The sequence below is a fragment of the Penicillium nucicola genome (assembly GCF_028828085.1).
Source record: "Penicillium nucicola strain IBT 29836 chromosome Unknown utg000005l, whole genome shotgun sequence".
Lineage (NCBI taxonomy): Eukaryota > Fungi > Ascomycota > Eurotiomycetes > Eurotiales > Aspergillaceae > Penicillium > Penicillium nucicola.
This window is the reverse complement of record NW_026643129.1, coordinates 1,557,494-1,580,174: the sequence shown is the minus strand read 5'-3', so window position 1 is coordinate 1,580,174 and position 22,681 is coordinate 1,557,494. Positions and strand designations below refer to the sequence as shown.

The 22,681-nt window shown below is 48.6% G+C and overlaps 9 protein-coding genes across 9 annotated transcripts; 3 read left to right on the top strand and 6 right to left on the bottom strand.

Moving 5' to 3' along the window:
- Nucleotides 1–71: 71 nt before the first annotated feature.
- Nucleotides 72–2,198, bottom strand: N7511_005668 (NADPH cytochrome P450 oxidoreductase family protein; the record flags this gene model as incomplete). The annotated part of the gene is made up of 1 exon (XM_057128045.1): nucleotides 72–2,198. One exon carries the CDS (start codon nucleotides 2,196–2,198, stop codon nucleotides 72–74), a length of 2,127 nt encoding a protein of 708 aa, XP_056984562.1.
- A 996-nt stretch (nucleotides 2,199–3,194) lies between these two features.
- Nucleotides 3,195–4,840, bottom strand: N7511_005667 (cytochrome P450; the record flags this gene model as incomplete). The annotated part of the gene is made up of 2 exons (XM_057128044.1): nucleotides 3,195–4,681; nucleotides 4,735–4,840. The coding sequence occupies 2 exons, from the start codon at nucleotides 4,838–4,840 to the stop codon at nucleotides 3,195–3,197; spliced, it is 1,593 nt and encodes a 530-aa protein (XP_056984561.1).
- A 486-nt stretch (nucleotides 4,841–5,326) lies between these two features.
- N7511_005666 (non-canonical purine NTP pyrophosphatase) lies at nucleotides 5,327–6,172 on the bottom strand (the record flags this gene model as incomplete). Its single annotated transcript, XM_057128043.1, has 6 exons — nucleotides 5,327–5,419; nucleotides 5,469–5,530; nucleotides 5,581–5,617; nucleotides 5,668–5,812; nucleotides 5,877–5,950; nucleotides 6,008–6,172. 6 exons carry the CDS (start codon nucleotides 6,170–6,172, stop codon nucleotides 5,327–5,329), a joined length of 576 nt encoding a protein of 191 aa, XP_056984560.1.
- Nucleotides 6,173–6,859: 687 nt separating this feature from the next.
- Nucleotides 6,860–8,556, top strand: N7511_005665 (glycosyl hydrolase family 79 C-terminal domain-containing protein; the record flags this gene model as incomplete). The annotated part of the gene is made up of 6 exons (XM_057128042.1): nucleotides 6,860–6,993; nucleotides 7,040–7,159; nucleotides 7,207–7,454; nucleotides 7,522–7,884; nucleotides 7,937–8,062; nucleotides 8,114–8,556. The coding sequence occupies 6 exons, from the start codon at nucleotides 6,860–6,862 to the stop codon at nucleotides 8,554–8,556; spliced, it is 1,434 nt and encodes a 477-aa protein (XP_056984559.1).
- Nucleotides 8,557–9,384: 828 nt separating this feature from the next.
- On the top strand, nucleotides 9,385–11,523 carry N7511_005664 (uncharacterized protein; the record flags this gene model as incomplete). The annotated part of the gene is made up of 10 exons (XM_057128041.1): nucleotides 9,385–9,583; nucleotides 9,644–9,783; nucleotides 9,839–10,071; nucleotides 10,116–10,209; nucleotides 10,271–10,420; nucleotides 10,473–10,650; nucleotides 10,703–10,914; nucleotides 10,976–11,190; nucleotides 11,254–11,343; nucleotides 11,418–11,523. The coding sequence occupies 10 exons, from the start codon at nucleotides 9,385–9,387 to the stop codon at nucleotides 11,521–11,523; spliced, it is 1,617 nt and encodes a 538-aa protein (XP_056984558.1).
- A 301-nt stretch (nucleotides 11,524–11,824) lies between these two features.
- On the bottom strand, nucleotides 11,825–14,379 carry N7511_005663 (putative rhamnosidase B; the record flags this gene model as incomplete). Its single annotated transcript, XM_057128040.1, has 4 exons — nucleotides 11,825–13,001; nucleotides 13,053–13,771; nucleotides 13,827–14,303; nucleotides 14,356–14,379. The coding sequence occupies 4 exons, from the start codon at nucleotides 14,377–14,379 to the stop codon at nucleotides 11,825–11,827; spliced, it is 2,397 nt and encodes a 798-aa protein (XP_056984557.1).
- A 1,718-nt stretch (nucleotides 14,380–16,097) lies between these two features.
- N7511_005662 (alkene reductase) lies at nucleotides 16,098–17,545 on the bottom strand (the record flags this gene model as incomplete). Its single annotated transcript, XM_057128039.1, has 3 exons — nucleotides 16,098–16,433; nucleotides 16,487–17,122; nucleotides 17,291–17,545. The coding sequence occupies 3 exons, from the start codon at nucleotides 17,543–17,545 to the stop codon at nucleotides 16,098–16,100; spliced, it is 1,227 nt and encodes a 408-aa protein (XP_056984556.1).
- Nucleotides 17,546–18,133: 588 nt separating this feature from the next.
- On the top strand, nucleotides 18,134–19,416 carry N7511_005661 (uncharacterized protein; the record flags this gene model as incomplete). Its single annotated transcript, XM_057128038.1, has 5 exons — nucleotides 18,134–18,272; nucleotides 18,335–18,354; nucleotides 18,417–18,453; nucleotides 18,512–19,055; nucleotides 19,116–19,416. The coding sequence occupies 5 exons, from the start codon at nucleotides 18,134–18,136 to the stop codon at nucleotides 19,414–19,416; spliced, it is 1,041 nt and encodes a 346-aa protein (XP_056984555.1).
- Nucleotides 19,417–20,283: 867 nt separating this feature from the next.
- N7511_005660 (transcription factor domain-containing protein) lies at nucleotides 20,284–22,478 on the bottom strand (the record flags this gene model as incomplete). The annotated part of the gene is made up of 5 exons (XM_057128037.1): nucleotides 20,284–20,730; nucleotides 20,786–21,131; nucleotides 21,182–21,758; nucleotides 21,817–22,394; nucleotides 22,447–22,478. The coding sequence occupies 5 exons, from the start codon at nucleotides 22,476–22,478 to the stop codon at nucleotides 20,284–20,286; spliced, it is 1,980 nt and encodes a 659-aa protein (XP_056984554.1).
- Between the last annotated feature and the right edge of the window lie 203 nt (nucleotides 22,479–22,681).

Here is a 22,681-nt window from a genome sequence, read left to right as displayed (position 1 = left end):
TTAAACAAAATTAGACTATAGAACATGGAGTCATGGAGTCATCATAAAATCAGCAACTGCCCTCACCTGATTCACCCCCAAACATCTTCTTGCCATTTATTCTTTTTCTTGATAGTTTTACTCCAATTGTTAACCTCATCATCGCTCCACCCCTTAACAGCCCTCATGGTTACCCCAACAGCCTTCTCGACCTCCCTCGCCATCCCAGCCCGTCCACAAACATAAAAGTTACCCCCCTCATCAAGAAGCTTAACAACATCCATTCCAAGCTCTGCAACCCGATCCTGGACATACTTTCTGGGCGACCCCTCAAGCCTAGAGAACGCAGTCACAACCCTCAACCTTTCCCCAAGAACCTGCTGCATCTCCTCCAACTCCTCACGGTAGATATAATCCTCTTTCGGATCTCGACAACCAAAGAACAGAATCATTGGCCCAACCTCTTTTCCAATTTTCAATACCTGACAGCGCTCAGCGAGAAATGCACGGAACGGTGCTAGACCCGTACCAGCCGCGACCATCACCAGCGGCGTCTTGCCGGTGACTGGTAGCTTGAACTTGCTGCGACGGATATGAGCGAAGACCTTTCCGCCTTGTAGTGAATCACCCGGTCCATTGAGGTGGTATGTGATGCCGCCGAGATGGGACTGGGAATTGGCTTGTTGGGAAATGGCGAGAAGGTAGTTGGATGTCACGCCGTGGATTAGTTCCGTGGGATTATCTGGTAATGGAGATGTGGAGACGATTGCTGTGATGGATGGTTTGCGCGGTGAGACAACGCTGCTGGAGGAGATGGAGTAGAAGCGTGGTTTTATGTATGGGAGGGTTTCGACAAGGTAGGAGAGAGGGAGGGCAGACCAGGGTTTGTCGGGGCATGCTAGGTGCAGGAGGCGGCCAAGGTTGATGTGCGTGTGATTCATGAAGGTGCCATAGGTCTCTTTGTCTTTACCGAGATTCAGCAGGTAGGTCTTTGCTTTGGGGGTTGGGGCGAATTGGGCTAGATTGCGGACGCTGTCGCGGTTGACTGGGGCGCAAATCTCCAAGTAGTAACGGAAGAGGGCGATGGTGCTGGTTGGAGTTGGGATTGAGATCTTTGTTGCTGGGTCGAGGGCTTTGATGCCTAGTGGGATGTCGCGCCGAGATGAGATACCGAGGACGTCGAGGAGACGCTCGACTTCGATGTCAGGGTTACCTGGCCATATGGCGAGGTGGTCTCCGGTTTTGTAGCTCAATTCAGGCTGGCTGCTCAGGTCGATGTCCATATGGAGGCAGTGTCTGTCAGATGCAGTGAAGAGTTCTCTGGATCCAGCGATGTTCAGTGTGCGAACGGCCGAGGATTGAGCAGCAGTCTTGGGAGCCTCGTTTCGGTTGTTGGGCTCACCATGATGGAGGTCGATTGGTTCGAGAGATTCATCTTCTTCGACACTCAGGCTCGGGATATACTTGACCTCTGCCTCTTCGAAGCCAAGATTCTCCTTGAAGACCTTGAACAAATCTTCTTTCCAAGCCATGAAGTCTTCTTCTGTGGCACCCTCTGCATCATTGGCCTTTCCAACCGGCATGAGAGCTTGCGCACCAAGCTTCTCTAGACCTTCAACGACAACATCAACAACACGGTTATAGAACTTATAGTTGGTATTTCCCAAGCCAAAAGCAGCATACCGCAGATTCGCCAACGACACATCACCTGCCTTCGAGATCCAGCTCCAAAACTCGGCAGTGTTATCACTGGGATCACCCTCACCATAAGTCGAGACAACAAAGATGGCCAACTTGGCATTCGGAATCTCACTGGTCGTGGCAGGATCATAATCCGACAGATCAGCCGTCATAGCCTCCTGACCCCATCGAATGGAGATCTCCCGTGCAAGACGATGAGCAAAGCCCTCTGCTGTACCAGACTGTGATCCCCAGAAGACAACCACCTCCTTCTCTGTCTCTTCCAGCTTCTGGGCTATATTCCTGGTCTCTTTGCTTGCTGATCCTAGCTGTCCACCGTTTTTAAGCTGGGGTCTTTCAAACCAGAGGTGGTGGTATGGGTCTGGTTTGTCCCATAGCAGCCCACGCGATAGATATCCCGCGCTGACTCCACCTAGGACTGCGAGGGCGGCATAGTCGGCTATTCCGGTTGGTGTGGCATATTTGGAGAGTTCCTGTAGGAGCTCTGGCGGGATGTTGAGCTGAGGGAAAACTGACATTGCGGTAAGAGGTATATGGGGTATAGATTGATGCTGTGGGACAAGATACGATCTTAGGAGCCCATAAGGTACATAGAGAGAAAGCTCTGTCGGGGTAGGACAGATATAACGAAAGTCGAGTGGTGAACGAAACCTGGGAGGACCACGGCCATAATATAGGCTGATCGTGCATATGACTGACCATCAGGGGGAAATACCCGCACCATAGGTAGATATCGTGACGAACACAGTGATCAAGTTAGGAAACTTCGATCTGCCCCGATATAAAAGCGGGCAATACTACCACAAAGATAGTTCAGACCCCCCAGCCGTAGCTGGGGAAGATAACCTCCAACACAAATCGGGGAATATTTGCCGCAATGGATCAGCAGGGAAAATATGGGGAAGTGGGCCGGAAGCCATCAGAAAGCCAAGTATGACGAGAATATGAAGCCGAGAGTGCAGCCATTGCCATACACAGCGAGACTCCATTGTGGAGAGATCTGAGTTCAATGTGCGGGGGAAACATTCACTTTCTGAATACGTCCATTTTCGATGTGGAAATATCACCCGAGTTGAGCAAGTATTGGTGGGTTGCGGGGTAATTGCTCCTGTCTTTTGGCTTCGGGGGCATTGCCCCAGACGGGGAATGTTTCTCTTTTTGCACGCCAAATACTCCAGAATCTGCATGTGTCTTGATCCAAGATTAGGTTGCAGGTGGGATTGGCATGAGCTTCGGACATGGTCTGGGGGTGAGGCTTGTTGACCCGGTTTATTGAACGGACGACAGGGATGATGTTTGAGGCTTCGAGGCTGTCGATATGGCAACTGAGGAATACCGAGTCTTGGGGATCACTAACATCTCATTTTTACAAGCAATGACTAGTACTTATCTACGTATAAGAATCCAAAGAGACGTGGCGGAGGATCAAAGAAACAATAATCATCATTGTCAGAGGGAATCATCAAAAATTGTCTAAAAAGAAAAGTAAATATCCAAAAGCTCCAAGACAATCTCTATGCCCCAGTAGTCCCCATGCCCCTCCGCCATATTTTGACAGGCATATCACCCAGAATCAAATTCATAGTCTCTTCTCTCTTCAACTCCCACCCAGGATAAGCAAGAGCAAAGTCATAACGATGCACAATTGAAGCAATAGCCTTAGTCTGCTCGAGGTATGAGATATTACGACCAATGCAAGATCGAGCGCCCGCAGAGAACGCAACTAGATACGGCTGCAATGCCTTGCCCTCTTCACCTAACCACCGCTCGGGAATGTACTGGTCCGCATTGGGGAATACACCTTCGTCGCGGTGTGCCACCAGGGCAGACATGCTGACTGATGTATCACCAGCAACCCACTCGCCGAGAATGTTCGTCCCCTCCGGTGGCGTCGCGCGAGGGAGGCCATGTGAAGTCGGGGGGAAGATGCGCAGAGATTCATCTAGACAAGCGCGCAGGTAGGGCAAGTGCTTGATCTTATCATAGTCCGCGACGATCTCATCTTCATCCAGGATAGCATCAAGTTCCTCGCGGAGCTTAGCCAATGTATCGGGGTTGCGAAGCAGCTGGTACAACACGTTGGTGATGGCGATGGCGGTGGTAACGCTACCAGCATTCATCATGATGTTGCACTCGGCGACGACTTCGCCCCATTCGAGGTTGTTGGGACTTCCATTTTTGTCTTCCATCAGAGCCTGGAAGAAGTCATCTAGTTTTTCGCCGGCTTCGTAGCGACGTAGTCTCTCGCTGCCGCGGCGCCACATGATGTTTTCCCAGTTATCTGCTGAGGTCTGCATTCGCCCAAAGAATGGGATGACGTTCACCAGCTTGTTGAGGACCGGGTACCAGCCATAGTCCCACAGGATGTAGGATTGTTTGCGGGCGGTTGGGTAGAGAGCGTCGCGGAGGCTGGTCTCGTATGTGGAGCCGTCTTTGCGTTCGGCCACGCACATGTCTGAGCCTTGGTCTAGGAAACCGAGTTTTTCTGAGAGACCAATATCGGCGATAGCGTCGAGGGTGAAAAAGTTGGCCCAGGCTCGGAAGTTGAGTGAGAGGTCTTTCTTGGCCGGTGCAACTTTTCCTGATGTGACATCCTCCGAGGCAGGTTCCGTGCAGACTTTGTCAAAGTGTTTGAACATCCGTTGGACTTTGTCTGTGACTTTGTATTCCCAGGTCTCGAGGTTTTTCAGTGCATAGGCTGAGGAAAGGACCTTGCGCTTACGAGCATGGTCTGGCTTGTCGACGACATCTGCTAGGTTATAATGGGTCCCGGCTGTGATGACATATGAGGGATCTTTTGTGCACTTGGTGTTATGGCCATAGATATCCTTGAGGGCGCGGACGTCTCCGTATGATAGTTGGTTCGGCCCTGTTCGGATGACTGGGCTTTTCTTATGCATTTCCATCAGCTCCATTGATCGAAACCCGCGACCAGCAAGCAGCATGAATGGAATTGCAGAGAACCCAGAGAAAGGGGAGAGATTGGGGTATTTTCTTAGACCTTTGTCAAGTTAGTGAGGACCTTCTAGTCGGTCAAAGTAATCAAGTACATACCCTTGGGATCTCGAAGGTATTCAACATAAGGAACTGCAAGGAAGTATATAAAGAGAAAGAAAACAAGACCAGCTGCGTAGGGTGCAGCAGCAAACAGAAACCACATTTTAGAAGTTCTCTATGTCGTTGCTCCAAAGAAAAAGGTGAATGAATTTGAGACAGAAATAAACAAGTCCTGCGCTGAGCTCGTTCGTTTCTAATGAAGACCCTCTGGGACAGAGTAAGAAAGTAGCGCGAGTATGATTATTGAAAAAACATGGCGATGGTTTAAATATCATTGTCTCATGTAGCACATCAAAAATTTTGGTACCCTCCATCATGGCCTAAGTTTGGGAGTAAAATTGTCCGAGGGCAGGATAGCCCTTCACTCGTCAGGCGCTTGTTCCTCCTATGGATTTCTCCAAGATTGAAATGGTCAATTTACCAATAGAAAGATTTGAAAGTTTCCCCATGGTAACTTAGTCGCTGTGTTGTCCCAGAAAGGGCGGGGAATATTTCCCTTGCGAGACAGGGAAACAATCCCCGAGATAGGCGGGGAACCCCACGTAGATCATCTATACAGACCCTAGACAGACATGATATACTGCGTTTCTTATTTGCTTTCGAAATATAATGATCGGTTATCGCCCTGAGCCAGCCACTGCTGGAACTTGTGCAGTGCCTGGTATCGGTGCGAGAGTGCATTCTAGTCGGTTTGAGCATCATGCGCGAGAGGCAGTATCAATTCAACATACCTTTTTGTCGTGCTCCATCTCAGCTAATGTCTCTCCCTCGTGCTCGAAAATCGGCTCCCAACCTGTTTCTCGGTGAGTGGTAGTTCAGTTCAGATGCCAAAGCGATACTCACCAAACCTGGGTGGACCACGCGCAGGTACAATTTTGCCCTATTCCGTGGTCAGTAGTACTCATTATCCAATGCCAGGGCTTTATTCACCTCCAGTCTGCCTTGAAAGACCAGTGGCTCCATTGTTGGCCCCGAAGAATAAGCAAACGTGCATACAGCTTCTGCACTTTTGTCCTCGTAGGCGAACAGGAGTTTATTGAGACCGTCGTTTCCCAACGACTCAAGGAAGTATTTTCTTATAGACACTGTATTAGCAGAGGACCATCGATACTCCTGCTGTGCCAATTTGGATAACTTACATGTAGGGACCTGGCAGCCCTTTCATTGCATTAAACTCCAAGGCCGAGTCTTCAACCAATACCGGTCCGTTGATCTACCTCGTTAACGTCCGCCCAGAGTCACATTGAGACCCGACTCTATGTCCTCTTACGATCTCAGCGGCGCGTCGACATTTCTCGGTCGCGATTTCTTCCAGAGTCCCTTGAATCTCGGGAATATCCAAGTCAAGGGATTGAACGGGCACTGCTTCACCAAGGATAGCGTTGACCTCGATCACCTTGTTGGGGTTGCCGGTCACGAACATGCATGGCTTCATATTGGGCTTAACGTTAACTGGATGACTGAGTTGGTGATGCGTCGACCTTCCTGTCGAGGAATGATATACCATTCCCCTTTGGGACTAGTACATCGGGGATATCTTGCGTTCAAAATACAGGAATCAACAATGAACTCTCTAACGAAGCTGAGGACTGCGGAGAAATCGACAGGACTTGGAAATTACACCATTATTTCAATATCAATCTATAAACTTCCAAACTTGAGTGTCAAAATCAGTACTGATAGGCCGGCTCGCTCTCGGGCCATCTCCACAAACCCGAACGATGACCTACAGTAAAGCTATGCTTCGGAGCTATTGATACTAGACAAGGACCGGATATTCCATTATGCATAGCTCGGGTCAATACACTCCGTCAATAGCCGACCCCGGTTAATGAATATATCAAGGTTTAGGCCGCGTGCACGCTATCCTCGACAGAAGCAGGGGGATGACCACATACTAGACGGAAAAATTAGATTCAAACACCATGCTGCATGAAGAGTGCTACCGCCTCCTGAAACTAGTGGCTGAAAGTGGAGTTCCCCGGATTGTTTCCTGAAGAGACTGCATCATATCACAGCATAGCCGTCTATACTTAAGAGATCTTCACTGCCTCAATCTGCCATAAAATCCTGGCTAGCTTAGTATCCTAGTTGAGAATCAATTACTGCGTGTCTAGCAGTCATGCCTGGCTTCTTTCCTGTCTCAGCATCGCTTTTGGGCCTTGCGGTTTCGGCATCGGCCTTGAGCTTCAATGTACCGACATCCCCTCCTTCAAATTCCAGTGGGCAGATATCTGCCGCTCCTGTTGGTGTCTCGTGAGTTCAAGTCTTCACTGATAGAGACAAATTACTCATTCGATAGTCTGGAATTTTTCGCCTTCCCCGCGTACTTCCAAGAAGTTGATGCAACAACGACATGTCTGCAGAATCTGAAAGATGTGACAGGCACTTGGCCACCTGTGCGAATTGGAGGAACTACTCAGTACGAACTACTTCTGCTTGAGTTATACTATTACTAATACCATATAGGGATCGTGCCACATATGATGCATCCTCCACTGAGGCAGTCACCTACACAGTAGCCAGTTCGGGCGATGCGCCCGAAACATTGACTTACGGTCCATCCTTTGTATCCCTCGCAGCTACATACGCCGGCAAGGTTATTATTGGACTGAATCGGCGCTTGGATGACATCTCCAACACCATCTCAGCTGCGCTCCTGGTTCAGAGCAAGATGAATAATGTTTATTCTATTGAACTTGGAAACGAGCCAAACTGTGAGATTTATACTGTTTATTCCAGATATGCGTCGTTGGAAGTCATTTACTGACCAGCTGCGCGCAGTCTTTACTTCCAGCGACCCCATTGCAAATGGTGCATCCTGGACAGCCGCAGCAGATGAATCATCTCAAGTGAACTGGCAAGATGCTGTTTGTGGAAATCTATCTACATCCGATATCATTTCGGCAGGTGTCTATTTCGGTACCTCCCCCATGAGTCTTGTTGGACTTACTGCAAAGGAAGGCGACGCAAATGATTATGTCAAGGACTACTGCTCTCACAACTATCCTCAGTCTTCTGGTAGCTATGACCTTGCCAAACTCATGGGCCACAGCGATATTGCATCTCAGATTGAGCCTTTTGCTGCTGAAGTTTCAGCTGCTGCCGACATGGGCAAGCCGCATATTTTTGGCGAGACGAATTCTGGTACATTAACCTTGTGTCATGTTCCTAAATAAACTTCTAACATTGGTACTAGCTACACAAGGCGGAGGTGGTATCAGCCCAACATTCGGCGCTGCCCTCTGGATCCTGGACTATGTGATGCAGACCGTGCTCATGGGCACAGATGCCCTTTATTTCCATCAGGGTACGGTTGGAAACTGTAAGTGTCCACCCAAATGTTCCTCAATATATCCATTCCCTAACTTCTCAGGCCAATACTGCTGGTGGGGCCGCTACGATATGGGCTCGCCATACTATGGAGCTTATTTCGCCACAATGGCATTGGCGAACGCCGACCAGATTGCGCCTCTGGATAGCCAAGACACTGCATATGCTGCCTACGCCATTTACAAGTCCGGGGCTCCTGTGAGAGTTCTACTCTACAACTCGGATTACTATACAAGTGGCACCCGTTCCTCGCAGACATACACGTTGTCCGGTCTTACTTCTTCCAGCGTCACTGCTAAGCGATTGACTGCTCCTTATGCTACATCCCGCGTTGACCAGGGTTCAAATCCGACCGTTGCAGGTCGGACATTTGCCAATGGGACTTGTGTCATTCAAGGTACTGAGACTGTGGAGACTGTCACAGTTTCTGGTGGGAAGGCCGCCTTTACGGTTGCAGCTTCAGAGGCCTTGTTGGTTTATTTGTGATCATGCATATTTTGCCTGGTTGGCTTTATTTCCTTAGGGAGAGTGTTTGTCTGGCCATACCGAGGATTTTGGATGTGTAGCTGGACTTTAGTGTAGAGAGCTAAATCCCCGCATGCGCCGCCGGAGATTATCTTGTTAGGGCTTAGCAATGCTTAGGGCTGGTGGTCCATGCATTCTGTTTGACAGTGAAAAATTGAATCAATTCAAGCAGAGTGAGCGAGTGACCATATTGCACATAAGAAAACTTGTAGTGGAGCTTCTTGAAAAGTATCTCGGTTCGCACCTTAGTTTACACGTATCACCATCTCTTGCAGGGATCTGGTACTTCTGTTTGGCCTTTGTCTTATTTGATTGTCTCGGGTGTAGGGAATTCCGGTTTCGTGAATACTCATTAAGCTATTAGGAGAAAGCTTCGGTGTAAATTGTAGCGAAGCAATTGCCGGGCTTTTTCTGGCGTCCATTAGCACGCTCTTTCAGACGCCAGCCCACCCACTGCTACTGAAATACACCAATGTAAGCCTTTAGTGGGAATCATCGGCAACTGAGCCATTCTTCCGGCTCAGCCTTGAAATATCCTTTTGCAAGATGAGTTTCGCCCCCACTCATTTGGGAAGCCGAGCTACGGGGCCCCGGATCTCCCCACATTTCCATCCCTTGTCGTTTGTAGAACTAAAGCCTGATAGCCTGAATATGATAAGCCAATCATGGGTGCTCTCATAATTACAGTCAAAGCTTGAGAAATATAAAGATTGCTTGTCTTTCGTTTTGCATATTGGTTTCCAAACGCTCCAACTCTGTGGGCAGGTATTCTGTACTTTCTTGTCCATGATGGATAGTTCAAAGGATCATACCGAGAAAATCGAAGATGTCTCTTCCAACCAGATGGAAGAGTTGCCAGTCAAGAACATGGGGCCTATCATGCGGTCTCGTGAAGACGATCTTGGTGTTTGGCAGTGTGTGTTGCGATTCAAGACTGTGTCGCTGATTGCTATGACTGCCGCATTCAGTGCGTCTCTTGACGGTTATCGTAAGGCCCCTTCAATTTCGCATTGATAACAGAGAACAACAGCTAACACTGTATGTGAAGAAATCAACTTAAACGGCGGTATTGTGTCCAACAAGGGGTTCATTCGACAAATGGCCTCACCGGGCACATCAATCATCGCCGGTAAATACGTTTCCGCTTGGGGAGGAATTCAATCTGCCGGTCAAACTGTCGGGCAAATCGTGAGTCTCTTTGTCTGATCCTACAAACTCAAGGTTATATCTAATTTCACTCAAGCTCCTTCAATATGCCACTGAGAGATTCGGTCGCAAAGTCGCGTTCTATATCATCTGGGTCGATATTGTTATTAGTGTCTTCATTGAATCCTTCGCAACGCGATGGGATCACTGGCTTGCAGCAAAGCTCTTTTCTGGTATGGGTGTTGGAATGCTTCAATCTACCTTGCCTCTATACCTGTCTGAGATCGCACCGACTCAACTGCGTGGTTTCTACATCAACGCGTATAGCTTGTGAGTCTCATTTCCATATGTGATATACAATCTAACAATTCTAGCTGGTTCGTCGTCGGTCAAATCTTTGCCTCGGTTGCGTTGAAGGAACTCAGCGCGCATGATCCCTATGACTTCCGCATTCCTATCTATACCCAGGTGCGTTTAACATTGACATCCCTTGTCTTCTCTATCTATCGGCTAACCATGCCAAAATTAGTGGGCTATGGTTGGCATCATTGCAATTATCTTCCTTCTCATGCCCGAATCACCTTGGTGGCTCGTGAGCAAAGGCAAAGTTGACCAGGCGGCCAAAATTCTGAACAGGTGCAATGGAAATGTTGCTGGATACAGCGTTGACGAGCAGATTGTATGTAGCGCACTGATGTCCTCGCTATCAAATTGTTAACCGAATTACGTAGGAAATCATGACAGCGACAGTCACAGAAGAACGAATCCTGGCAGAACGCAACTCTGAGGAAGGGATGTGGGCTGTATTCCAAGGGCGCAACCGGATTCGCTTCCTCATTGCAGCCTGGCCCAAGATCGCTCAGCAGTTTGTCGGTCTGTCTGTGTTCAACACCTACGCTACCTATTTCTGTAAGGAAACACCCATCAAAACTATCATCTTTCAAGTCTGACAATATGACAGTCCAATATGCTGGCAGCAAAGATCCATTTATGGTCACTGTTATCCTGTCCTGTGTTCAGCTCCTGTCTATGATCATGACTGCTGTGACTACCGACAAGCTTGGTCGTCGGCCGCTAACGATCTATCCATACGCTGTCACATCGGTATCAGTCCTGTGTCTTGGGATTATCGGCTGCTTCGATTATACCAAACCATCGACAAGCTCCCTACTGGTTAGTAACCTGACACGATAGTAATGATATCTGTTGAACTCTTGGCTAAAATCTAACCTAGATCTTCTTCGCTTGTCTGGCTACTCTTTCAACGACCGGTGCATCAGCTATTGGATATGCCTACGCTGCTGAAGTTCCTCAGCAGCGTCTGCGTGCTCAGACAGCAGGATGGGCACTCGCATCTTCGAATGTAGTCGCTATCATGTTCAGCTTCTGTACACCCCTGATGATCAACAATGCCCCTGTGTCTAGCTGGGGTGTAAAGACTGGATTCTTGTAAGTTCCCATCCTTCCTATATGTTGTTCTCAAACCTTACTAACTACTTTTCTTGCACATAGTTTTGCTGGTACGGGTACAATTGCCGTGATTATTGCTTGGTTCATTCTTCCTGAGGTGACTCGCCGCACACCTGCTGAAATTGATGAGATGTGAGTAGAGTCTGCCCTTGCCTTGTGTTTGTTTCTCGTTTTTATGATTGAATACTGACATATATATTCTCAAGGTTTGAGAAGAAAGTCAACCTTCGTAAGTTCAAAGGATATGTTACTGAGGTGGAGATGCGCTCGAATGAACAGCGTCAGGAGCATGAGATGGTCGTCACTGCTTGATTTAGCCATGAAACAAGTGATTACTATGGCTGAAAGTATATAGAATGAAGGAGATCAGCTTGTAGCCTATGATTCTTTTCAATCTCGTATCTTTATGCTTTGATGATGGACTGAATTTTAATATATTCGTTTCTTACCCTGAATTCTGTTTTGAGCCGACTTCATGATTTGCACATGTTTAAAATTACTGACAGAGACAAAATCGAGCTGCCTATGTTAATTCGCATCCAATTTGTTTGAAGACGCGTTGGGAAAAGCTGAAACTGTTTAATCTATTTGACTGGTTACCACCCCGTGTTTCCTATTCGGGTCGACAGGTAAATCTGACATAGTCCACAATACCATGCTCCTCGCTGTTGCACCCAGGCAACTGACTAACAACCTCGACGGCTTTTTCCAGCTTCAGTTCCACAATTTTCTCTCCATCAGACTCAGTCTTCCATGAAATCACAGCAAGGTTGTCCTTGCCAATAGCAACTTTCGCCTCCAAATCCTTTGTCAATCGAAGTCGAGGCTTGAAAGATATCTTCGAAGACCCCCAGGCAACTGGCTGTATACCTGCTAGCTCAGTACAATACTCATAGATTGGCACGCTCCCCCAAGCGTGACAGTCAGAGCGTTGTCTAACATCATCCTCTTCCCAAGTTGAAAGATTATTAGCCAACATCCCCCACCAAGGAACCCACATCAACTCCCAGAAAGAGTCGTAAAGATCATCTCCAGCCAGCGCCAACGCCCGGAATGCATAGAAGCGCATCATATACGAGCACTTTGAGAAGCGATCATTGGTGAACGATTCGGTCAAGATTCGCCTAGCATCTTCCTCGGATTTTACCGCTCCGCAGATAACTGCAAAGACCTGGCAATGCTGAGAATATGAAGACTCATCGGCAACATCAATCGTCGAGTCTGTAAAGAATGACCCATCAAAGCAATTCTCTCGAATTGCGAGGAGAAGTGATGTAGCACGCGCCTCGTACTCGGTCGCATTTCCTGGCCGTCCAATATCACGCACGAGTCGGGCGACTTTCTGCAGGACCCACGCATACAGCATGCTAAAGTATGTATGTCGGTTTGTCTTTCGACCTGAAGTAGGAACGCCCTTGTCGGGGTGCTCGTCGGTTGCGCCCCATGTTGTCACCCAGTCGACATACTGCCACACAATCTCGGGCAGTCCACTCACGAGTCCTAGATCGTCGATGTGGGCGTCGAAAAAGTCGAGGACTCCATCAATCCGAGGAATGAATGACCGTGCATAAGGTGTGTCACCGAAGAAGAGATGATGGTCGCAGACTTGCAGGATCCAGTAAAGGGAGAAGCCTGCAATTACTTGCGGAATGTGTGAGGGAAACCTGGACTGAGTGAGCCCTAGTGGTGTTACGGAGGCTGCAAAATTTGTGATGGCTTGTCGCATTAAACGATCATCGCCAGATAGGAGGTAGTGAAATAGGCCGACTGAGCGGCTGTCTCCAGAGTATCTATCGAGGAATGTTAGTCCAGGCTCATCACGGGCTTTGGATGGGACTTACTGCAGTTGCTCATAGAATGGACAGTCGGAATATCCATCAAACATGCAATTACGCATAGTTCGGATGGACACATCCCATATCTCCTCGCTTTGTGCATCACCAGGCTGTTTCCAACTCGCCTTGACTGCCATGGGGTAGTTGACCTGAGTCGCATCAAACGATACTAATTCAATAGGCTCGGAGCCAACAGTTATCTCAATTCGCATCAGACGGAACGTGCGAAACCAGAAAGGCTCGTAGAAGACGATTTCGGTATCAGGAAGATCGAAAGTGACTTCGTCATAGGGCCCTATGATATGGCCGACGGTTGCATCCAGTCTGTCAGCCTTGGATCTGAAGAACGGATACGAACGAGGCTTGAGTTCATATCCTTCTGAGTATGTCACTCGGAGTTGAATTTGAGATGAGCTTTTGATTGCTTTGAAGGCCCACCGCAGAAATGCGGTTGAGTGCACGTCGGCTTGAACTTCGAGCGTATGAGTCGAGTTTGCCGGAATAATGAGCTGGCCTCTTTTTGAGAGGAAAGTCTCCCAGTTCTCTTTGTCAATGGCGCTCTTGCATGCTCTAACAGTGTTGACAATGATTGCCTTTGACTCGGGCATTGGGATGGAGCGTGGGCGCAAATGCCACGGCGGAATATCGCCATTCAGTGTCTTCATATTGTATGAGAATGGCTCAACCGGATGAATTGGCTTTGTTGGCTGGATGCGCTCGCTGATCTGACCATTGTATGTTAGTTCAGAATCGATCTCCCAATCGAGAACAAGCACTTACATGGAGAAACACATCATCTGGCAGACCCATTGGGAATTGAATGCTCTCATCCACCCAGGCTATCCATTCATGAGTAGACTTGAGATCCACGAATCCGGGGTCGGTTTCGATTTTTCCGATAACAGTCAAGCCTGGAAGCGCAGTCCGCTCAAAGGGCATTGCACTCCTGGAAGCCATGAAATACCGGATCACCACAAACCGAATCTCATTCTGGCCCTCTTTCAGATACGGGGCAATATCCAATGAATCATAGTACCAAATCAAGGGACTGCTTCTAGTCGGTCCAACTGCAACATGCTGGCCATTGACATAGAGCTTATATCGCGTGTCGGCTGAAAAATGAAGCAATGAACGTTTCGGTCGCGAGGACAAATTGATTGATCGAGTAAAATGAACAATCTTTCCCGCTGTGTTTTGGTCTGAATAATCAAGCCAATTGGGTACCCAGATCCAATTAGCCTGAAGCTCGTTGATGGTCTATTTCGAGGATATGTTAACACTTGGTTCTGGATTCGATCGGGGTACCTACTTTTTGCTCTTCTGCTGACACCATTTTGCAAGTTTGAGAGCGCTATTTTGTTGCCATCTTCAGGTCTTGGGTGATCTGATAGACCTGTAAATACTCCGGCGGAGGGGCGGGGTCTCGGACGATCTTTCGCCGAGACTGAAGGGCGTCGGCGATTGAAATTAAGCTGCAAATAAGCGCTGAGGAGCTTCATAACCGCTATGACTCTATTATAGCTAATGTTTGGTTGGTATTAAGTCCATACCCGTGTGTTTTGAGCTGTTGACTTTCATCATGCTCCTATCATTTGGTGTGCTCTAGTTTGCTTCGAACTGACTTGACTCTATTTCCATCTGCTTCAAGGCAACGCATTCAATCAAACATATGCATCAAAAATCAGATGGTACTAATAATTCGCCTTTTCCGTAGGAATGTTCTGTCAAATATGTGGTCATATTTCTCGTTGGCTCCAAATTAGTTCTATCTATCTGACATGCACTGTCCATTGCTTAATGTAACCAGAGTGCAGTAAGTTAACTTACTTGAGGTTTCTTCCCTAAGAGACAGAAACTGTACCTCTGCCTTCTCTTCTCTTGTATTCTATCTTGCAATTTCTGTCGCCTGAACCTGCACCTTTACGGTTGCTTCCGTTATATATATTGAAAACCAAGAACTATTCTTAAATGTTATGTCGATTCTCAGTAGATAACATAGCCAAAAGTAAGTCAAGATGCAGCATACCTTTATGAGTGTTTTGAAATTGGGTCTCGTATAACATAAAGCGGCCTCAGTAGTAGCGCTCTCGTCGTATTCTCCGCTTCTGAAAGACACGCCCAACCAGTGCCAACTTATCAAAATTTCAACTATCCATTGCAATGCATTGGAAATTCTTTGCTGATCAACTTGAGAGTGCATTATGAGCTGAATATGCGCTCTCGATCCCCCCGAGCAGTGCCTCATTCGAGAAATCGCTCTTAGCGTTCTCCCAAGGTAATCATTCAAAAATGAGTCAAGTCCTTCCACGTTTCAAGATCAATACATTGAGCACATTATACTTGGCAATGAGGTACGAGCCTCGTTTGCCTCACTTCTATGCCGAATATATCTTCCAGTCAGTCTCAATAATCAGCATGTCGATAGGATCCATCGTCCATCTGGGACCCATCATAGTCCTGTGATCTCCTCTTTGCGCAGACATTGCCACCGAATGTCCGCAAAACAGCGGGCATCACATCAATTGAAACGCGTGTATGTCCGAAATACCCGCACTTGGCTAGCACAGCCTGCAGGTCGATCTCAATATCCCGAAGGTCAAAGTAAAAAGGACACGCGCCTCCCAAAAAGTCAATCAATAGAGTGTCGTGTCAGGGGCACCCGGGTGATCAGCCTCGCTCGTGGGATCTCCATTCCACACTGAAAATGTAGTTTAGGGCCCGGTATTGTGGGAAGCAATGATCTTGGGGGCCAGAAACTAGTTCGGAGTTCGAGACCTTTTGGCCCCCTTGCTTGCAAGCTCCACCGGCAGTCTAGGGGCGATAGTTGAGGGAAGCAGCAGAGTCGTGGGTGATAGATGCTAATAGATGTATAAGCTATTGAATTGATTGGACAAAGGGATCTAACATCATCGCTAGTCATTTCAGTTAATTTGTGTGATTCATGGAACGTGTCGACGTGGAGACCAGTATCCGAGCACATTCGCGAATACGAGAACACCAGACTATGTACGAGTATATCTCTATCTCTGTCTATGTCTATAATCTACTGCCCTATTTCTGCTGCTCGAAAGTCGGGTAATCAATATAGTGGAAAGCATTATCCTCGAACGGACCATAGAAGCGAGTCCGGTCGTAGGGAGTCAGGGGCAGCTTTTTCTTCAACCGGCGGACAAAGTCCGGGTTGCTGATGTAGTACCGGCCGTAGATCATACCATCATATTTGCCAGACTCGACGACTCCCCAAGAATTCTCTTCGTTCCAGCCACCCCCGGAGAAGAAGGGGGTGGAGCCGAAGATCTTGCGGAAGCGATCGAGGGTGACGTCTGATAGACCCCAGCTCTCAAGGAACTTGTCCTTTGCTTCGACGTCGAAGATTTGTTCGTAGCGCTGACTGGGTCAGTAGGGATTCAAACATGTAACCGAGGGGAGACAGGAAATACCGGTTCAATAAAGCTCACATATGAAAGCTTCGGCAGAGACTTTTTCAAGCCCTCACAGAGATACGACCAAGTCTCCAAGCGCTGCTCGCCACGCGCCTGATTGAACAGACCAAAGGGCGACAGACGAATGGACAGATTCTCCTCGCCAATCGTCCCAGCCACAGCACTCATCAGCTCCAACACAAACTGGCACCTCTTTTCGGGCGAACCACCATAGCTATCCACTCGCTTATTGATGTTGGAGCTGAGGAATTGCTCCGGCAAATACCCATTACCAGAATGGATTTCCACACCATCGAAGCCAATTTCCATGGCTGTCTTGGCCGCTGCACAATAATCGGCCACGGTCGACTGGATGTGGTCCACCGTCAGGGCGACTGGTGGATGTTCCGCGTACAGCACGGGCGAGGTGGAGCCCTCAGGCGGGTGCGAATAACACTCCGACGGGGAATCCCATACACTGGCCGATGGACACACTGCGGGTGACCCCGTCATCTGGGGAATGGTCGCTCGGCCTGCGTGCCAGAGCTGGCAGAAGATTATTCCCCCCTTGCTGTGCACGGCGTCAACCACGCGTTTCCAGCCGGCGGCCTGTTCGGGGATGAAGAGGCCCGGAACTCCGGGCATGCCATTGCTCTGAGGAAAAAAAAAGTTAAGTGTTAAAGTTTGAGATATGGAGACGCGAACAGTGCGGAATCACAAAAAAAAGGAACAAATCAACTAGACGGGAAGGGCGTGGATTTGGCTCTTTTTGGCTCTTTTGGGGGCTGATTTAGGGTTGACAGCTTGGCTTGATACACGTACCTCTAGTGATGGTGGGATGCCCTCGGAAATCATCAAGCCACCTTCAGTTGCCCGCTGGGAGTAATACTCCACCATCAGGTCCCCGGGAATCCAGATTCGATTAGGATTCTCTGGAGTGGAGGGGTGGAAAGGCTCGCCACGGTTGCGGGTCAAAGGCGCATGAACCACACGATGCTGCAGGGTGATTTTGCCATTGGAGATAGTCAAGGGGCGGAATAGACCGGAGTCATGACCACTGAGTTGGTGAATAGTCATTTTAAATTACGGAGAACGGAAAACGGAAGAACCGCTGCAGGGAACAGGGAACAGGGAACAGGGCTCACAGGGCACACAGGGAATAGGGAATATGAAAGTGGGAACTATAGAACACGGGGGACAGTTCATAGGAAAAGTGTCAAAACTGACAGCTCGGTTATGGAGAGGGGGGGAAAACGTAGCAACATAGGGTTTGACTATTCCTCACTTGACAAATGGTCAAACAACGGACTGATGATCGATGGCACATTTTTTGTCATGGATCAATACTAGCCAATGGCTCGGGCCTCCTGTCGTTAATTGTAGTGGAGAACTGGACTAGATTTCACCAAGAACTATTCGATCGAATGGGGCAGACACGGCAAAGTCTTCTATTCCGTGGTGGAACAACGTCTGTTCCCCGACCAATTAGGGCTGTCTGGAGCGTAACGCCACGGATCGATAGCCTTGGAGTCTCCGCTGAGGATCGCCCTCGGGGCTTCAGCTGCCCTTTTCATCCAAGTCGCATGGTCTGCACAACCCCGATTCTTTTGTTCTTGATCTCATCACCTCCCGGGGGTGATGGTTCTCTTTGTTCTCTAGCCCACCATGTCGGATCACCCTAAGGACATCCTCAACACAATCAACCTCGTCACACAATGTCTCTGTATTCCGATCGTCACTCTTTTTGTCGCCTTGCGCTTTTACACTCGGTTGCGATTTAAGCAATCCTTGGGCGTCGAAGATTGTATGTTCCTCATCTTGCTGAACCCGACTCTAGTCAATCTCCCTTCTAACCTCGTTGTCTAGATGGCTGCACCGTAGCATGGGTATGTTCCAGCGACTCTGGAAGTCCGACATCATCCGGGGGAAAAAGACTAACCTCTTCTAGTTATTGTTTATGGGATACTGTGCAATCAGTATCGTCAGTAAGTGCCAGCATCCATTCCATTCATCCAAGAACCTCGTTAACCAACCAACCCCCAGTCGGCCAGCATGGCGGCGGCTATCATTTCGACGAACTCGACAGCGCCACCCAAATCCAATTCAAAAAGTTCTGCTACATCGCAACCATTCTATACTGCCCAATGGCCCTCTTCGTTAAAATCGCCCTTCTCTCAATCCTCACCCGCATCTTCGCTCCTTACCGCGGCAAAGTCTGGTTCATCTACATCTTCCTCGCCTGCCTTTGCTGCTACTACATCGTCGCCCTCATCATCAAAATCCGCATGTGTAGCCCCATCCCAATGTACTGGCTGGGCAACGTGGAAGGCGGCTCCTGTCTCGACCAAACCGCCGCTCTCATCGCCGACTCAGTCATCTCCGTCGTGAGCGATATCATCATTCTCATTCTCCCCCTGCCGCTCACCTGGTCGCTTCAAATGTCGCGCAACCGCAAGCTGCGCGTGATGGGTCTCCTCGGTGCCGGTGGTCTCGCCACGGGATTCAGTCTATACCGTCTCGTCCTTGTTCTGAAGGATGGAAATTCGACCGATATGAGTCTAATGTTTGTCCGAGTGATCTTGTCCGGGTATGTAACCCTCATTGCATTCCACATTCCATTCCCATGCAGCAAACTAATCCCTGGCAGAAACGCCGAAGGAGGCGTCGGTCTGATCTGCGCCTGTCTCCCGATCCTCAACGTCCTCCTCGCCCATTACAAAAAGACCGTCTCCGACAAATACTACCAGCATAGCTCGAACATGGCGCTAAGTGAACGCAAATCCGCCCCGTCCAAGGCTGCCTCGGAATGGGATAAGGCCACTGCTTTCGGTGACCAAAGCCATCTTATTTCCTTTGCGGGCGCGCCCGAGGCCAGCGAGTCTTCTTATAACCCTGAAGATGGAATTCGGAAAACGGTCGCTGTCTCGCAGACTATTGAGACTTCATGACCACGACTTTGATGTGTTGTGTATTGTATTTTACATGAGTCGGGGGCTCTCCCTAGCCCCCTTGGTTTCTTTGCCATTGTTTGTGGTTGTATATACCCTATTTCTTTGTATATCTATAATGAATTTTAGATTAATCAGGTCCATTTCTTGGCTTTCTTGTCCGAGTTATTCGTCTTAGATCAGAGTTTGGGTTTAGTTGTAGACGTCATGGGTGTGACATAGCGACTCGATCTGTTCCGAGGTTGAGGTTCGGACTTTTGTTCTCGAGATTGCTTAATTTATTGGCTTTGGGCTTAAAACGGCCTCGCAGAGAAGGAAGGTGGAAAGTTCCACGGGTTCTTGATTTCTGCAAGGATAAGCTTAACTTCCTTCCTGATCGGCCAATGACGGGATGATATTGGTTCGGCTCTGGAGGGATCAAGGAGCCAATCAGATGTGAGTAGTCGCTTCATCACGATAACAGCGCTTCATCTGTGTCTAGATCCGACAGTTGATTGAACAATATTCAAATCCGGTTAATGGCATGACACATTATTTCTCCTCATAGTCTGGCGTGCTAGTAATTACTTGATCCATTGAATGCACGGGCGTTGGATTCTGACTGGCTAGCTTAGCTAGCCAAAAGACAAGCAACTTGTTACTTGACAATGGCCTCATCCCAGTCACCTAGAGCTCTACAAGCAGAAACAACTCGCTGATTGCAACAGTACCAGAAAATAGCAAAAAGAGATGGAAAATAAGGGCCCAAATATGATCCCAATAATGCATGAAATGGGACACCCAGTTAGATGGCATTGCAGAGTCTAATACTTGATAGCACCGGGAACAGATGAACGACCATTACCAAGCATTAACCTGAGCCTCGTATCATCTCATCGAAGGATTCGGATCAAAAAGTCCAGAATTATACCAAAGCCCATCGAGCCCGGCATCAAACCCAGTCGACCAAGAAGCATCGATGAACGGCCACTGAAACATGTCAGTTTCAAGATCATGGTGCCCACCAATCGAAGCACTATCCAGATTTGAATTAGAAGCATCACCCGGTAGAGCAGGTGACGCAGAGGCCCGCCCAGCGGCATGCGAGCTATGCGTGTCACCTGAATCGGCAGTCGCTGCTCGAGTCCGGTGTGCGTGGGTGTGTGTTTCTTTACTTGTATTCGGGCGCGATCTGATATCGCCGTATTCGTCTAGTGTTCCTGCTAGCGCGAAGCGACGTGGACTGTGCATTCCCGAGTCTTGGGTTGTTGTGGTGGTTGTTTGGTTGCTTTTTACGGTTTCGTAGAAGCGGTTCGCTTCTTGGACTGTTCGCCACTGTTTCGTTATTGTTATTAGTTTGGGTGGTTTTTGGTGGTGGTGGTGGCCTTACCCAGCTGCGACCAACCGGCCAGATTTTACTTAGTCTTTCAAGATAGAAGAGATTCCTGCTCTTCTCTTGTTCTGCTCTTTCTGGTCCACCGGGATATCGTTGTGGGGCGATTGTTCCGTACATGTTGATATGGGCGGCGACGAAGACGCTGAAGCCTGAATACGGTGATATAACCGGTGCGCCTGAGGCGTCCAGTGCAGAAAGGATTCCGCCAATCTGTTGCGCTGCTTCGAAAAGTTGTTCTATTGTATCTGGTTCACCTTGGATCTCATCATTTGTGTCGTGGAAGACGTCGGCATGCGGTTTGAGATTCGATAAGAAGCGATCGCGGTGGAGGAATAATATGCTTTGGACGAATTAGTATCGAGTTCTTGATACCAAAGAGGATGCGCATACCTCATGCAATACACCAAATTGATATATGCGAACAACTCTCCATACCCGAGAGCCACGTGCGATTGCACACTGGTATCAGGATATCGAACGGTCCTATCCTGGAGAAACCTCCACTCATCCAATTCCTCTTTCAATCCCTGCCAAGTCAAAAGCAATGGCGAGGTCGCGGAATCATCTGACATCGACGCAAGCGCGCGTCGATGTTCATTCGCAAATCTCAAAATCCGAACAAAGATATCGAATCCTCTCGTCACAATGGTGAGACCGTGTTCAATTGTCAAGTCTCTCGCCGGTGCACACCCCTTGTTCATATCAGCGGGCATGAGCCTACTAGCTGGTGTATGATTGAACGTAAAGTCCCGATCGCTAATTGGGAGAGGTACAGAGATCTGGGAGAACGAAAGAGCGAAGTGTTGCCGCGCCCCGGAACTCAACTCGCAATCTTGGGCAAAACAGCACCAATACGTCCGGACGAGCTGCTCATATTGTGTTTGGGACGCATGGAATTCCTGCGGGTTGTGTTCCATGCTATCATCCGCCATCTTGAGAAGTGATTGAATCATGTAGGTCGCCATTCCTGCTACTTGTCAGCGAACACTCAATACAGTATCTATCACCAGCATTTCTCAACATACCGCTATACATCCAGGCTTGATATGGTCGGCCAGTGCCCCATTCGTAGAATGAAATCATCACCAGGGACTGGGCAAGATAAAGCGATGGGGCTTCAAGAACCCGCTGCGCCAGATGCTTGCGTGCATAATTTGCGTAAACATCTTCTTCTTTGAGCTCATCGCTACTCATAAATCGGACGCACAATGAAAGCACCGAGGCAACAAAAACGGGATCTACTGAGTGGACGTTGGCGGATATGTCGGATATCAAAGACGGGTAATGCAGAAAATTGGTGATGGGAAACTTCTTTCTGTAGGTTTCTACTGCGCTGATTACGATCGCCGGTGACAATGCCGAGATTGGGTTATCAGCATCTGGAGCTGTGACATTCTGAGGGGTGACCCGATCTGCATTCCGAAGAACTGGCGATAGAGTCGATGAGGCCTTGCGCTTTCTTGGGCTTCTTGATGAGACTGTGCTTTTTCTTGTGCTCTGTCTTCCAACACGCGGATCCGATAGACTGCATCCTTCGGTTTTGGTCTTTTGACAGCGTTGACAGGGCGGCTGTCCTTCATGTACGCATTTGACCTTTGCTTGACTAGCTATTGATCAGAACACTACCTGTGTTTAGATTTGCTGGTCGTACTCACCGACAAGCATCACATGATATTGATAGCCTCATAGAGTCTATACTCGAGTGGGGTGGTCTGGGGTAGGTGAAGAAAGGTCGGCCATGTATCGGGTATATCAGGAAGCCAAGCACGCCGGATCAATGTAGGAGCGCAATTGAACCATTATGAATCATTTTGTCTAATTCTGACGAACGACGGAGCAGGAAAACGCGCGAGGAAGTGAAGGTTGAGCGTCGGGACATATCGCAACATC